The sequence below is a fragment of the Canis lupus genome, chromosome 16 (assembly GCF_003254725.2).
Source record: "Canis lupus dingo isolate Sandy chromosome 16, ASM325472v2, whole genome shotgun sequence".
NCBI lineage: Eukaryota > Metazoa > Chordata > Mammalia > Carnivora > Canidae > Canis > Canis lupus.
The window spans coordinates 12,735,891-12,753,326 of NC_064258.1; the positions used below are offsets into that span (position 1 = coordinate 12,735,891).

The 17,436-nt window shown below is 41.6% G+C and overlaps 1 protein-coding gene across 2 annotated transcripts in view; it reads left to right on the plus strand.

Moving 5' to 3' along the window:
- The first annotated feature begins 9,113 nt into the window (after positions 1–9,113).
- The window catches only part of NUP205 (nucleoporin 205), a 79,473-nt gene continuing 71,150 nt past the window's right edge, over positions 9,114–17,436 (plus strand). For both annotated transcript variants that reach the window (XM_025464130.3, XM_025464131.3), the window contains exons 1-2: positions 9,114–9,269; positions 16,626–16,768. In XM_025464130.3, coding sequence (XP_025319915.3) covers positions 9,242–9,269; positions 16,626–16,768 — 171 coding nt within the window. In that variant the 5' untranslated portion in view covers positions 9,114–9,241. The remainder of the gene's footprint in view (positions 9,270–16,625; positions 16,769–17,436) is intronic.

Sequence of the window (17,436 nt, forward strand, 5' to 3'; positions counted from 1 at the left end):
TTTTCCTTCTCCCTCTACTCCTTCCCCCACTCATACTCCCTTTCTCTCTCTAATAAATAATCTTTTTTAATTTTTATTTTTTAAAAAGATTTTATTTATTTATTCATAGAGATAGAGAGAGAGAGGGAGAGAGAGAGAGAGAGAGAGAGAGGCAGAGACACAGGCAGAGGGAGAAGCAGGCTCCATGCAGAAAGCCTGACGTGGTACATGATCCAGGGTCTCCAGGATCACGCCCTGGGCTGCAGGCGGCGCTAAACCTAAACCGCCTCGCCACCCCACTGGGGCTGCCCAATAATCTTTTTTTAAAAGAAATAATTAGTAAGAGTCCTTTTTATGATGGAAAAGAAACTGCTAAAATTTATTTATTTATTTATTTATTTTTATTTTTTATTTTTATTTAAGGTTTTTTTTATTTATTAGAGAGAGAGTGCGCGAGTGAGCATGAGCCATGGGAGGGGCAGAGAAGCAAACTCCCCACTAACAGGGAGCCTGACTTGAGACTGGATCCCAGGACTCCAGGATCATGACCTGAGCTGAAGGCAGACGCTTAATTGACACCCAGGTGCCCCTAATTTGAAATATTTTCTAATAGTGCTTGTGATTTTTTTCTTGGACCCTTCTTGATCTTCTTTCTCTCTCAATCTAACTGCCTTTTATACTAAGCCACTTTTTTCTCCTGTATGGTCAGTCATTAAACAAATATTTATTGATCACCTACCATGGGATATTACATACTGTTCTAGGTACTTAATGACATAGAACTGTATACTTAAAATGGTTAATTTTAGGTTATTTATGTTTTATCACAATAAAAGATAATGAGTACCCAGCCTGGCTCAAGGTACTATAAAGAGATAATTTTAGAAACCAAGAAGCAACAGTATTTCAATGCCGGTGAGTACCTTTTTCCCCCCTAAGTTATATTTTTAAAACGATTTCCTTGTTTTGTGGTTGTCACACTTTTGGCTGGAGATTGAAATCTTAAAAATCACAGTAAATTCAACTCTGATTTCCTGCAGCCATATCAATTTTCTACATAATTTTAAAAGTGGTTAGTCTTTTACTACTTATGTGCTTATTAAATGTGCAATTTAATATGTATAGGGTTGTGCAACATGGTTGAGTTAATACCACTGTGGGAGTCTCATTTATAGAATTCATTGATGCTAAACTATTATTAGTACCGCATTCATACATCATTATCAGACGCTCTTATTCCATGGCTCTTTTTTTCCTTTAATCTCCATATTTTACTCTCATTACTCTTTAGTCTGATCATCTTTATTACTACAGCAGAATGTCTGTTAAGTGTTTTATGTTAAATTCATATTTTATTTCACTGAATCTTCACAGCATTCCAATCTATTTTAATAGATGAGGAATCTCAGGCTGAGAGAGGTTGAATAACTTGCTCACTATCCCACAATAAGTCCCTGGCAAAATAGGAATCTAGATTTCTGGGCAACCTGTCTTAAAAGTCTCTCCTCCACTTCACCAGCATGCTTCACCCTCCATTGTTTATCACTCTCTTCCTGAATCTCAACTGTTCCAGAAGTGGGAGGAGAAGGCACAAAATACCCACCACTGAAGAAAGTCCCTAAGCCGAATTGAAGCAGAGAAATGACCCACACAACATCTTTGTGTCAATCTGGAATCTTTCTCAAAGTCTCTTTTCTCTAATGTATTTAGTTTGTCTGCACTAGAGAATATTTCCTATTGTCCTTTGTTTCTGCGTTTACATCACATCCTGAATAGTGCAGTTTATTTCAATTAATGGTTTCTTGTTCCTTGTACATAGTTTCTCTTGGAGTTTCTTCTGATGGGATGAATGCCGTGTCAGATTTCTGCTTTCCTCAGTCACTTCACACTCGCCCTGCTAATTCCCAGGGTACAATCCAGACTCCTGAGCAGGTTAAAAAAATTCACCCAGGGACACCTGGGTGGCTCAGTGGTTGAGCATCTGCCTTGGACTTGGGTCATGATCCCAGGGTCCCTGCAAGGGAGCCTGCTTCTCCCTCTGCCTCTCTCTGTGTCTCTCATGAATAAATAAATAAAATCTTTTTTTAAAAAAATTCACTCAGTGCTTTTACACTACTACTCATGTTCCAGTTCTGTGTCATGCACCTTCTGTTGGGACCAAGTTCCAACACATACTGATATGAAAACCAGAGCTAATTAGTTCTTTAGCTGGAGCCCTGGTGTTCTTCATAAAAGGAAATATGGAGTACCCTATCCTCTCAGGTCTGTGCTGGTAGTCCATACATCAGGGAAAGAGAGACCTGGCTTTCTTATCGTAGAGTATTCAGGGGCTTGCAAGAGAGTTAGTGGTTTATGAGGCTGTCTTCAAGGAGTCCACAATAGTTTGGCAATGGGTAGAAGACAGTGACATGATCTTTCCTCACCCTTAGTCATTCAGCAAACCTTTATTGGGTACCTGTTGGTACCTCTACTCTTCTGGGTGGAGCGTTCAGTCCAGAGGGACAAAGTTGTGGAAAATTCTAATACATTATAGAAGAATACAGGAGGGCATTTATTTGATTTTTTTCTTAAAGATTTTATTTTGAGAGAGAAAGTGCATGAGCATGTGTACACAAGTGGGGCGAGGGGCAGAGGGAGAGAGACAAGTAGACTCCCTACTGAGTGGGGAGCCTGCACAGGGCTTGATCCCTGGACCCTGAAATCATGACCCGAGCCGAAGTCAGGTTATGCTTTAAGCTTAACCAGCTGAGCCACCTGGGTACCCCTACAGGAGGGCATTTAATCTAGCCTCAGGTGAGAGTGGGGTGGGGGAAGATGTTTTCCTGAGAGGACCAACCAGATGAAGGGGCTTAAGAAGGGAGTGCCAACAAAGATTCAGAGGGAAGGAAGATGTGATATAGTAGCTGGAGGGGGCTGCACTGATAAAGGGTATTGGGGAGCTGGAGGAGCTGAGAATGTATATCATTTTTTTAAAGGATTTTATTTATTTTATTTATTCATGAGAGACACAGAGAGAGAGGCAGAGAACACAGGCAGAGGGAGAAGCAGGCTCCATGCAGGGAGCCCGACGTGGGACTCGATCCCAGGTCTCCAGGATCAAGCCCTAGGCTGAAGGCGGTGCTAAACCTCTGAGCCACCTGGGCTGCCCAAGAATGTATATCTTAGTAGTTACTTACTAGTTACTGAAGAAGAGCATAAGTGAGTAGATGTAAGATTAAATTGAAGAGGCCTGTAGGAGCCAGATCATGAACAGCCTTGTAGGCCATTCTAAGAATTGGACTTCCGCTCTGGCCAGTGACATGGATGTGAATGGTGTTGGGAACAGGATGAAGTGATCCCTCTGCTTATGGTGTGGAATTTGAGTTGGAAATAAGAGATCAGAGGCAGGAAGACCAATTACGAGGCTATTGGGATGATGCAGCCTATAAAGGGGAAGCTCTTCTACAGAACCTACTTGATGCATTGCAATTGTGCATCTCTAGGGGGAAATCTAGGGCAAATTTGTTTCCTATTCCACCAGAGACCACTTGTACTTCAAGGCCAGTGGTTCTGCACCTGCCAATTAGGAACCAGCCACTGGCTAGGGTCAACACATACACATGGCAATGAATCTCTCATGTCTGGGGTCCTCCACTGGGCAGGATGTGGAAAATCATAGAACTGGAAACTCATCTGAATTTCTAAGCCTTGTCCAGAGAAGTTGTTGCAGCTCTTTAAACACTAAACTTTGGACTTTGTTACTTTTTCACTGTTCTATTCCCCATTTCCTGTCCCCATACACTTTCATGACTCAGTAAAATCCTATCATCTCTCCATTCAAGTGCTACTTCCGGGGAAGCCTGGGTGGCTCAGCGGTTGAGCATCTGCCTTTGGCTCAGGGCGTGATCCCGGGGTCCCAGGATCAAGTCCCACATCAGGCTTCCTGCATGAAGCCTGCTTCTCCCTCTGCCTGTCTGTCTCAGTCCCTCTCTATGTCTCTCATGAATAAATAAATAAAAATTTTTTTAAAAAAGGTGCTACCTCCGTTGTGTAATTTTACCTAATTTTCATTTCTCAGACTCCAAATAAAAAATAACTGTCCTTATTTTAAGTTCTCTAAGCACTTTGTATATACATTTCAAGCTCAAATAGTTGGAGCCGTGAGAGAGGTTACAAATAATGGATTTATTTGATTGGGGCACAGTCCTACCCCTAACCCCAGAGAACCCTATACATTGTTTAACTGCTATATGCTTCCACATTCACAGTACACTTTTTTATGGAAGATTTTATTTATTAATTTGAGTGAAAGTGAGCACAAGAGAGGAGAGGGGATGAGGAAGGAGGAGTAGATAGAGAGAAGCAGACTTCCTGCTATGCAGGGAACCTGATGCAGGGCCGGATCCCAGGACCTGAGCTGAAGGCAGATGCTTAACCAATTGAGCCACCAGGCACCCTGTATTACTTTTTTTTTTTAAAGATTTCTTAAAGTAATCTCTACACCCAATGTGGGGGGTCAAACTCACAACTCCAAGATCAAGAGTCACATGTTCTACTGATTGAGCCAGCCAGGCACACTGGCAGTGTCCTTCTGGCTAAACTAGCTTTAAGTAATTTACTATACCTCCATTTAGAACTTATTTTGCCTTAGAAATAATTGATCTTTATTCAACAAACACGCACATAGCACTGTGCCAGGCTCATTCTAAGTACTTTACAAAAAACTTCTTAAAAATTCTTCCATGAGGGTACTAATATTATCATCCCCATTTAATGATGTGGAAACTGATTCTCTATGGAGGGCTTCACTAAATGCAGGAAGAAGAATTTGAGCCCAGGAAGCCAGGCTCTAAGGTCTGTGCTCTTAACCACTATTATATGTGCTCTCTTTCTTCCAGTAGATCATGGAAACACCAAGTTCTGCAAACTGTTTTTTCTGAATTGTACCTGCTAGCCAGAGATGTACCTGCAAGCCAGGAGCAGGAAGCATAAATATGAGAAGAGATAGTTGCTCTCTCTAAATCAGTTTGTTGTTTGTTTGTTTTGGGGGGGAGAGGCGGAGGGGAGGGAAAGAGAGAATCTTAAGCTCCATGCCCAGGGTGGAGCCCAACGTGGGTCTTGATTTCACAACCCCTGAGATCATGACCTGAGCCAAAATCAAGAGTTAGACGCTTAACCAACTCAGCCATCCAGGTGTCCCAAATCAGTTGTTTTTTGAATATAACAAACCACAAACCACAAAACTGTAGCTTAAAACAATACCTGTTTACTTGCTCACAATTTTGAAATCTGGCTGGGCTCACTTACCCAATTATAGTCAACTGGTGGCTCAGCTAGGCCTGGAGGATCTAAGATGGCCTTATTCATATCTGGCATATCGCTGGGGTAATAGGAACAGCTGGAGACTGGCTAAGCTTCTCTATTCATGATCTTTCATCCTCAAGGAGGCAAGCTCAGGTCTCCTTATGTTATGTTCAGGGCACCAAAAGAGGAAAAGTGGAAGCAGCAATGCCTCTTAAATCTTTGGAGCTTGCCCAACATCACTTCCGCTGCATTTTTTTTGGCCCAAGAAAGTCATAAGGCCCACCCAAATTCAGTGTGGCAGATGCTTACATACTAGCTTGAATCCAGGGATGTGTGATTCATTGGGGGCCTTTAAAAGTTTATCACAAGGGATGCCTGGGTGACTCAGTGGTTGAGCACCTGCCTTCAGCCCAGGGCATGATCCTGGAGTCCTGGGATCGAGTCCCACATTGGGCTCTCCTCAGGGAGCATGCTTCTCTCTCTGCCTTATGTCTCTGCATCTCTCTCTATGTCTCTCATGAATAAATAAAATCTTTAAAAAAAAGTTTATCACAAGAAGCTAACAGTTTTAGTGGAGACATAGTCATCACAGCGCATAGGACTGTAATAGGAGTGGCTAATAGTGTAATGTAGGAAAAGAAACCCTTGAATTGGTCCCCTGAATTGGTTTGAGTAATCACAGATATCATCAGAGAGGCAGCATTAACACAGGCCATCAGACTTGGAAATGGGTTATATTTGGGAGGTTTAGTGAGTGGTCAACAGACTAGGGAAGGGAGGGTAGGGCATTCCAGGCATATGGAACAAGAGGTGCAAAGACATTCATTCATACATGGTACAAGGAAGCATGTTGTACGGGGGATAGAAGGAATAGAAAATAGTTCAGAAAGATCAAAACAAAAAGAGAACTTGAGGAAGAGTGAGGGTGAGGAGATTGAAGACAGAGGCTCAACCAGATTAGGAAGTGGCATGAGGTCCTTGCTAAGAAGTTTTCAAATATCTTTGGATAAGGGCGCATTGATGAATTTTGCTCAGGGTAAGTACGTGTTCTAATTTGTGTATTTGAAAATCATTGGGGGGGGGTGTGCCTGGGTGGCATAGTTGTTAAGCATTCTGCTCATGATTTCGGCTCAGGTTATGATCTCATGGGTTGTGGGATTGAGCTCTGCATAGGACTCTGCTCAGTGGGGAGTCTGCTTCTGATTTGCTCCCTTTGCTCCTATCCCTACTTGTGCATGTGTGTGTCTCTCTCTGTCTCTCAAATAAATAAATCTTAAAGAAAGAAGAAAATCACTTTGGGGTCCATGAGGAGAGGATGAGGTGGAAATCAGGAAGATCTGTGAGAGGCTATGGCAAAATATAAGTTATAAGAAGCTTGACCCGAAAAGAACAAGGGCATAGGGAACAGAGCAAAGAAAAAGGGTAAGGGTTCTAGAAATATCTTTGAGATAGAATGAGTCAGATGTCGCCGTTGAAGGAAGCATATGAAAGGACTCTGACATTTCTTTTTTTTTTTTAATATTTTATTTATTCATGAGAGACACAGGCAGAGGGAGAAGCAGGCTCGATGCAGGGAGCCCGATGTGGGACTCGATCCTGGGTCTCCAGGATCACGCCCTGGGCCGAAGGTGGTGCTAAACCGCTGAGCCGCCCAGGGATCCCTGACTCTGACATTTCTGACTTTGGCAGTCAAGTGGATACAGGTGACAGAATTTTAGGAGGAAAGTAGTAATTTTAGGATTACCCTCCCTTCCCTAATCTGTTGACCCTAATTTGTTGTTCATTTAAGTTTGGGATTGATTCATTAATTGATTCTGAGTTGGCTGTGTAGCAATCAATAGACATGTGGAATAGACATGCTGGATATGCAAATCTGCCAGGAGAGAGGACTGGCCTAGAGATTCAGATACAGGATTCGTCTTCAAACAGATGGTAGTACAAAGCAGTAGGATTTCCCAGAGAAAGCAGGTAGGATGAAGAAGTAGAGACACAATGGAAAGAGCTACATTTAATGGGCGAGAGGAAGAGAAGTCCATATAGGAAACTTCAAAAGAAAAACTAGAAAGGTAGAAGGAAAACCAGCAGGGGTGATGCACCCCAAGTCAAGGGGGAAAAGAATTTTCTAAGAAATTCAGAAAAGTGCCGATGGGGTGGACAATTGATTATCTGTGACCATATTGAGAACAGTTTTAGGGGAATTATGATGTCAATATCTCAGTTGCTATGGATTGAGGAACCTGTGAAAGAATCCTTGTAAGTATGGTGGTGGGTAAGGGGAAGTTGCAGGAGGTTGAAGTGTTCCTTCATAGAAAGTAAAGCAGTGTTCTGAGAGGGAAGTGTGTGGGCCTACGGAGGTGGGGGGGAAGGGGGCTTGTAATAGTCGTCCTGAGAAAGAAAATCTTTAAATGCCACTGTCTGCCAAATTTCTGCTCAGTACTTTTCTCTCTTTCGTGCTAAACTTCAGGAAATATCGCTTCGCCTTTTCATTTTCTCTTCCCCTCCACTCCTTAAAACAACTTTGATGGTAGTCTGGCATTTGTATCTATGTAACAATGACTTTCAAAAAAGAATTGTCAGTGACCTTTGTCTCCCACCTAATGTACATTGTATCCCTCAGTACAATTTGTTCAAAAGAATGAACATGCCTGCTCTGATTGTGCCTAAATTATGTAATTCTGATTTCCAACTCTGAAGTAGAAAATATATAAACCCTTACCTCCTCCCAACCTCAGTGGAATGTTGGAGGAGTTGATAAATTGGGATTGTAAGGCAGAGGGAACATCTCTAAGATAATCAGCTATAATTAACATCATTTTCCTAATAGGGTTGTTTTGAGGATTAAATGAGATATAATAATAATCAGTACATTATCCTATAATGTGAAATTGGTAATAAACATCTGGCATAGAATAATAAATGGTAATGACTATATTTTAGTTGGAAAATTTGCAAACTAAAATTCAGTAACTAAAAAAAAGAAGATCCAGTTATTTGGGGTCCCAGGGTGGCTCAGTCAGTGAAGTGTATGTATGCCTTTGGCTGGGATCATGATCTTGGGGTCCTGAGATCCAGCCCCAGGTCTGGTCCTTGTTCAGTGGGGAGTCTGCTTCCCCTTCTCCTCTGCTCCCACCATCTGCTCATTTTCTTTCACTCTTTCAAATAAATAATGTTAAAAAAGAAAAAGATCCAGCTACTTGAGGGTGCTTAGGTAGAAAAATATTTGGTATTTATGAGATCTGTCTGGAAAGGTCTTCAAAATAATCTTCCCTGTTAGGGGTGGAGTAAAGGCCGCGAATTGAACTTTGGGTGTTCATTATTCTACTTTTGTATACATTTGACAAATGTAACAAAAGTCATGATTTGTTTCACTTAGATTTGTTTCAACCTATGCAACAATGTTGATGCAATACACTTGCCATATTGAAATGTAATGAAAACTTAGTTTGTAACTGATTAAATAGCTTTTTGAGATTTGTATACCTTACACCTCACTCCACTCCTCAGAGAGAAATGCAAGGAAGGTGTAACTTGATATGGAGATAATGACCTGAGTTTACGGCTTTTATATCGTAAATAGGCGTAATTTTCTTTTTTTTTAATAGGCGTAATTTTCAATAATCAGTCTCATCTTTCTGTTGATGTCGTCACTCATCATTGGGGAAAAAAACTACAAGGACCAGAATCCACTACACGACTGACGTCACATCGAGGCCCTCCGGTCTCCGAACCGGTTGCCCTCGCCTAATTTGAATGAGCCGATCGCGGCGAAAATTGGCGCCTGTGACGTACAGCAGCTTTTTTTTTTTTCTTCGTCTTCTTCTTCTACAGCCGCCTTTCAAGGCTTCTTCCGCCTCTGAGTGTGTGGAGAGTGCCACTCCGAAACAGGGTGTTACCTTTCTGCTCAGGCATCGCGTCGGGCAGCCTCGCCCTTTCCTGGGGCTTCCGTGCGGCAGGAGGGCTCCGTTAGGGCGCCTCCAAGATGGCGACGCTGTTGGCGGTAAATTCGGGTAAGGGCGGCCGCGGCAGAAGGGGGAACTTGCTGGGCAGGACGAAGGTTGGTCCTTTAGTGCGAGGTGCCGTGAGGTTCCTCGCAATGCAGGCCCTCGCTTGTGGGTATGGTGCTTGCTTTGGCCTAGCTCTGGGCCTAGAGTCCCAGCCCTCCCCGGTTTGAATGGCGCGCCTCGGTGCTGCCGCCCCAGCCCTCACGGTGGGGTTTCAGGAGGGAGGCAGGGGGGTTTGGTCCAGCGGCCCCCCCTCCCCCCCATCTCCCCGCAGTGAGGCCGGAGGACCTGAGAACGCGCACTTCCGAGTAGGCGGATCCGACACGGTAGTGAGAGGGGGCCTGGAAGTCGGGGTGCATCCTGCCGGGAGGGGGGTGTCTCAGCCTTGGGCGGTGCCGCCCCTGAGGCTTTGGGAGGAGTGGGTGCGTTTGCGGCGTCCAGACTCTCGGCGCCTCATGGGCGGGGCGAGGATGCCTTCAGCCCTGCACGCGGCGGAGCTGGGCTTAAAAACACAATCCCCCCTCCCTCCCCCAAACAAAACAAAACGCAGTTTCCAGCTCAGTGACATACAGTTAGCTTTTTGGATTCAGTTTTAGCAGCGTGTCTATGACATACTGGTAGAGAATGTCATTCAAGAGTAATATTTCCTGTCCCCCGCCCCCCCCCCGCAGTGTTTTGGGGTTTTTTGGGGCGAGGGTGGGGTTGGGGGAGGGGTGCGAGTGCTTGGTTCTACTTGCCATAGGACTGGTATTACTGTAAAGTCGAAATCTGAATTCTGCAAATCTAGCCATTTCAGTGACTCTGTCCTACCTTTAAAAAAAAAAAATGATAAAAGATTATGTTTATCGAGCCTCTGATATGTCCCCAGGCATTGGACTGTTGCACTTGCATGATTTCATCTAATCCCCTTTGCACACCTACGGAGAAGCTGCTATTAAGTACCCCAGTCTACAGACTGGTGAAAAAAGACTTGGGGGTAGTTAAGTAACATCACTGAGGGTTATAGGGTAATAATGGTCGTAAGCCAGACTCAGGTGTTTAAACTACTTAAAGCACAAGCTAATTCATTTTATTACATCAGATTTTCATATATATATGAATGCGGGTCATGAAGTTATGTTCTTTTTTTTTTTTTAAGATTTTTATTTATTTATTCATGAGAAACAGAGAGAGGGAGAGAGGCAGAGACACAGGCAGAGGGAGAAGCAGGCTCCATGCAGGGAGCCCGATGCGGAACTCCATCCCGGGTCTCCAGGATCAGGCCCCGGGCTGAAGGCAGGTGCTCAACCGCTGAGCCACCCGGGCTGCCCATGAAGTTATACTCTTACTACTGCTGTCCCAATCTCCCTACCCAGATATAATCTTAAAAACAAGGCTTGCATGTTACACGTGTGGTTAAATACTATTCTTTAGTACATACCAAGTTACTGTCATTAAACATAAATCATTGGAGGAAAGAGGAAAAGGAGTTACCAACAATTGCAAAGAGTGTATACATTGTATAATGCCTTGTGACAGGAGTGTGTAATCGACAACACGGAAAGGAATCATTTTTCACAGCCAGGAGTCAGGAGAATATATGTATATTTAATTAAACATCCTAGGGTAGCAGCCTGAATGTCCATAAGTGGATGAGTGTATAAACAAAATGTAGTGTATACGGACTACGAGATGTTGTTTGTCCTTAAAAAGGGAATCCTGTCACATGCTACAACATAGATAAACCTTAAGAACATTGTATTAAGTGAAGTAAGCCGGCCAAAAAACCAAAAAAGGATAAATACTGTGTGGTTCCACTTATGTTTGATACCTAAGGTAGTCAGATTCCTAGAAACAGAATGTTGGCTGCCAGAGGGAAGGGAGAAATGGGGAGTTGTTTAATGGGTTACAGAGTTTCTTTTGTGCAAGATAAAAAATTCTGAATGTTTGTAGTACAACAGTGTGATGCCCTTGGCTACTGAACTCTACCCTTGAAGATGTTTAAGATAGCAAATTCTGTTAGTTCTTTTTTCCTACTTCCCCCCCCCCCCAAAAAAAAAAGCCAAATATCTTATCGTAGACAGGGAAAAAATAGAGGTTGTAGGGTCTAAGACCTATGCTTGAGATTCAGCGGCATGATTTATTGGTGTTGTGACCTGTTGTCATCCCAGATGAGCAGACATACAGACTTGTTGATAAGCAGCCATTGATTGACACAGGCCTTCTGTGGCCATCTGGTCACCCCTGTCCTGTTCACGGCAGTGACTATCTCAGACTTTTCCACATTCCTCAAATCTTGTCTTCCAGCTGATCCCTCAGCCTCCTAGTCACAGAGAAAATAGAAGCCTGTAGGCATGCACTCTCTTTTTTTTTTTCCACCCTCAAACCTACAAACCTGGATCTATATCTATACTCGTTTTCACCGGTTTCCCTTTGTCTGAGTTAAATCCCACCTCTTATGCCCTTCTCCCTACTACCTTTTCTCTCTCGGATATTCACATCTCTTCTTGCTCCCTTTCTTTCCACTAGCCTCTTCTTTGGATCTTGATCTCATGCCTTGTTCCAGTTACTATCCTCTTGCTCCTCTTCACAGTCAGACCTTTCAAAAGATTCATCAGTTTTTACTGATACTATTTCCATACCTCTTCTTCCCCTACTCACTCTAGTTTCTTCCCGTCCCCTTAAACATTAGCTTTCAATAAAGTAAATGTGTTTTTCTATTTCTTTTTTAAGATTATTTATTTATTTATTTATTTATTCATGAGAGACACACACAGAGAGGCAGAGACACAGGCAGAGGGAGAAGCAGGCTCCATGCAGGGAGCCCGATGTGGGACTTGATCCCGGGTCTCCAGGATCACACCCTGGGCTGAAGGTGGCATTAAACTGCTGAGCCACCCAGGCTGCCCTGTTTTTCTATTAAGTACCTTAGATATTTAAAAATCTCTATCTTCTTTAATCTTTTAGGGCAAAGACCAAAATCCGTAATATAGGCTTGGGAGCCCTGCATGCTATGCCAGTTGCCTCCCTTACCAAACCCTTGGTTTTTGTACTCTGGCACTCTTGGCTTTTTCAGTCCCTTGAGAGGGCAGTGTTACCTCTTACCATGTGAACCCACATGCTGTCCTCTCTTCTGGTTGTATGTTTTCAATTCTTAGCCCTCAGTTAACTCCATTCTTGATCCTTCACATTTCAGCCTAATCACTTCCTTGAGAAATCCTTCCCTTCCCTGACCTCCTCGACTAGGTCATACTCCCTGATTCTGTAATCTCTTGCCTTGGGTACCTCTCCTTCATAAGCACTTGTCAAGTTGGATATTATCCTTACATCTGGCTATATGATGACTGTGTTTTGTCCTTACACTCTAAGCTCACCAGTACTAACTAGCACATGATAAATGAGTGAATGACTGCGTTTTGCTGGAGGTATTCCTAAACATTAAAGAAAGTATATTTCTCAAATAACGAATCATTTATGTTAAAAATACATATTTAGTAATTTTGAAGAATTTATAGCCTCTTTTTTTCATTTATAATCACAGAATGATACTTATGAAAATTAGCCAACCAAAGGCAAACCAGCAAAAAACTCTGTGTTGCAGTTACCTCTGTGATGTGTTGATGTTATTGATAGACTAAGGATACCAGGATACATGGGGGTTGTGGTAGAGTTTTGACTGGTTGCTGATGCCTCTCTGCTTCATAAAAGGGGAGAAAATAGAATTTTTTCTCTAGAACTCAGCTTATAATGCTAAGCATGTTCAGTACAAAGACATTTATTGATTTTTCAGAGATTCTGTTGCATATTGTTACTTTTATTTTTTTTAGAGATTTCTTTTTGAGAGAGAGAATGTGTGCCTGTAAGGGGGTGGGGAGGGGCAGAGGCAGAGAGAGAATCCCAACCGAGCACGACTTGGGGCTCAGTCCCTCATGCCCGGGATTATGACCTGAGCTGAAATCAAGAGTCAGACGATTAACCAACTGAGCCCCCCAGGCGCCCCAATATATCGTTACTGTTAAAGAAGAGAATTTACTTTGTCAGTTCTTTGTCAGAATTTTAAAATACCCGTGGTAAGGCAAGTTTCAAATTTGCCTTCAAGTTTTTGATACCTTTCTTTTTTTCTTTTTAAAAGATTTTATTTTTAAATAATCTCTACACCCAACGTGTGGCTCAGACTCACAACCCTGAGATAAAGAGTCACATTTTCTACCGACTGAGCCAGCCAGGCACCCCTTGATACCTTTCTTTTGTACCCTGTGCCAATCAGTTACCAGTCCTGGCTTTTTTCTACTAACAGGCCTTTTCTTTTGGTTTTACTGCCCTCATCTACTTTAGGCTCCATCACCTGATTAGCAGTTTACCTACCCTGTCATCCTTGGTTCTGGACTTGCATGTGTTCTGTGTAGTTCAGCAACCACACCATTGCTCTCTAGTACCAATTTCGTTTTGTCATCTACTACTTGAAACTTTCCTATTGGGGATCCCTGGGTGACGCAGTGGTTTAGCGCCTGCCTTTGGCCCAGGGCGCAATCCTGGAGACCCGGGATCGAATCCCACGTTGGGCTCCCGGTGCATGGAGCCTGCTTCTCCCTCTCTCTGTGTCTCTGCCTCTCTCTCTCTCTCTGACTATCACAAATAAAAAAATTAAAAAAAAAAAAATAAAGAAACTTTCCTATTTACTAATAGGAAAAATTCCATCGTGGCCTAGAATCCAGACTCAAACCGACTATTCTTTGCAGTTTGAGAGGACGAACAAAATGATCTCTAGGAAAGTCAGCTAGTTACCATCCAACTAGCACCTGTCACTGGCAGTTAATAGGATCTAGGGGTTAGGTTCTCATTTTTGCAGACCTGAGCTCTTGTATATCCAGAGTTGTTTGGATCCTAGTAACTCAGAAAAGACAGCTGTGTAAACTAGTATTTAATTTATCGATCTTTAATGGGAATATATCTGCACTCGTACTCATGCTGATTTGTCAGCACAATTTTTACTCTAGAAATTTCTATGACAAGCTATATTTTTTAAATCAGAAGATTGGCAAGAATGGGAGCAAAGCAGGGAGTAGACTGCTGTTGAAATGAGGTCTTGACCTGCTCATTCCCATTCCTCACATCCCCACACCAAAGACTTTTGGCTTCCTGCCTTGATCTTCAGATTAGAGTAGGCTAGATTCTCCCTTCTATATGTTCTCCTAGCACTCTGTACTTCTCCATCATCTCGTATTATATTGGTAATTGTTTTCTGGATTCTATGTTTAATGTGTTTCTCTGTGTCAATCTCTAAGTTCCTTGAGGACTGGGATCCTGTTTGTCTTGCTTGGTCTATAGTCCTAGAAAGCTCTCAGTAAATGCTCGAGTGAATGATCTGGTTTGTCTAGTTTAGTCTGTTTTCTCCCAGCACATTCCCCCTTAAAAATTTTTTTTGCCAGTGTATTGCCTTTTTCTGACAACATTGTTCATAAGACAGTGAACACTTAACACATTCAGTTAGGTTACATTACATGTCATCTTACTGCCCTGGTAGGTTTATTTTTTATTTATTCAAAAAAAATTTTTAAGAGGGAGAGTGCATGCACAAGAGCACGTGAGAAGGGGGGAGGGGCAGCAGGAGAAAGAGAATCTCTCTCTCTTTTTTTTTTTTAAGAGAGAGAATCTCAAGTAGACTCTTTGCTCAGCAGAGACTGTCCTGCCTGCTCTGGTAGGTTTATTTGGGTTTGTGTTTTCTCAGATAGCAGTTAAGCATGTTTACAGATCACCCTTAACAGTTTAGGCTCTAGATAAGTTCCAAGTTTCTGGAGTGACTGGTTTTGACTAGTTTCCCTTTCAGAGCCTTTACAAACACATATGGGTACCGTATCTGTTTGCAAACAGAAACTTAGGTCTTCAGGGTGTGTTATTCAAACAGTGGGTCTAAAATATAGTGGATAAAATAATGGGCGGGTTACAAAGTCTCAGAGTGCATTGATATAATGAATGCATATTAGTATTTTATATACAACTTTTCAGTTTTGCACATCAGTGGATACTGGATTGAGGTATTTCGTACCATGGGTCACCTCTCTTTAATCTCATTCTGGCTCTTTGAATTCTTCTACCCTCACACCTGTCTTTGAGCCTTAGCTCCCACTTTCCCATGGCTGCTCTTTGTCACCCAGATTTTCCCAAAATTGCTGCACAAGTGTAGCCATCCCATAGAAATTCTTGACGATCATTTTGATCTTTTGAAATCATTATTTTTTGTGGCAACAATCATATTCCCTTTTTTTGTGTTGTTATTGAAATTTTTCACTTATGTATGCTTTGTCTCCAAAACTTGATTGTGAGTTTCTAAAGATCAGATTGTTTCCTCTTAACCTCTGTAATATTCTATTGCTTATTTATGGGCTTAAAACATTTTTAGGTAAGTGAATTTGGCTGAGTTTAGTTGAATTTGCCTACATATGTCTAGATGTGACCTTAAGTTCTTCACTTACCAGATGTGTCAGAAGTACCTATTTCTTTTTTTTTTTTTTATCCCAAACATCCTCATTTTCCAAGTATTATGCATGGAGGCAATATAGTTTAACAGTTAAGGCACACTCTTTGGACAAACTGCTTGGGTTCATGATGCACCTTGGCCTTTGGGGAGTTTCTTGGCACCTCTGCCTCATTTTCATATGTATAAAATGGAAGAAGAGATAGTACTGACTCCATAGTGTTCTGAAATAAAATATTATGTGTAGAGAGCTCAGTAGCATGCTCAGTAGCACATAACAAAAGGAAAATATTACTATTCTTATTACCTTTATGAATCAAAATGTGATCCTTTTGATATATATTTACAAAAGTCCATATTTCTGTTTTTAAAAAGCTACCGTCCCAGCCAAAATAAAGTGCTCTTTTTCAGCTGCTGTGTTTGACAGAACCTGCTCTTTTGCCCCTACTCCTGCTTTTATTTGGATGATAGGGAAGATTGAAAGGCACTTGTGTTTATTGAGTGTCTAAGATATGCCGGGCACTGTTTGTTTTACCTAGTTTATATCATTGAATCTATTCAACCCTATGATGTAGATGATATATCTATTATTTATATTCAGCAATTGAAGTTTAAAGGGGTTATTTCCTTGCTCCATGTCACACAGCTGATAAAGTGGCAAAACCATAGCAGATATTCCAGTTTAAAGTCAGGATTTACTTTATGTTATATTAAATTAAATAAAATTGTATTCTCTCTTGAGATACTGATATGTATGCTTTTATATTAATGTTTGGTTTGTATGTATAACTCTGCATATTTAAAAGTAGCCATGCTGAGCATGACTGAAATGTGTAGACATTAACCTGATGTTATTTTCCCACATGTATGTTTTATTTGATGCTGGTTTTATTTATTTTTTCTTGAAGCTGCCAGTCTGTGGGGTCCTTATAAAGACATTTGGCAAACAGTGGGAAATGCTCTTTGGAGAAGACAACCTGAAGCTGTCCACCTTCTTGACATGATTTTGAAGAAACACAAACCTGATTTCATCTCACTCTTCAGAAACCCAGTAGGAAATTTTCTTTTCTGTTTCTTGGATATGCTTTAAAAAAAAAAAAGATTAAAGGGAAAATGAACTTAATACATGTGAATGAAATATATTACTTGTTCTAGTCTTTGATTCAAGGTTTTCTACAAATGTAATTTTTCCTAGAAGCAGCTATTACCTTCTTTTTGTTCTCCACAGAAGTTAATATTGTATTTATCTCTAGCCAGGAGATATCTTAGTAATATTTGAATGCTAGTTAGAAGGTTTAGTATATTCCAGAAATATGAGCCTCTTTGGAATTTCTTTTTTTTTTTTTAATTTATTTTTTATTGGTGTTCAATTTGCCAACATATAGAATAACACCCAGTGCTCATCCCATCAAGTGCCCCCCTCAGTGCCTGTCACCCAGTCACCCCCACTCCCTGCCCACCTCCCTTTCTACCACCCTTTGTTCATTTCCAGTTAGGAGTCTCTCATGTTCTGTCTCTCTTTCTGATATTTTCCACTCATTTTTTCTCCTTTCCCCTTTATTCCCTTTTACTGTTTTTTATATTCCCTCTTTGGAGTTTCTGACCTATAGTTAATACATCTGAGCTCAGTAAGATTGATTATTTTGTTTATTTCTAGGTACACTCTCAACATTTTAACTCTTCATAATGTTATGTAAGTTGTGTTAGCTTAACCAATTA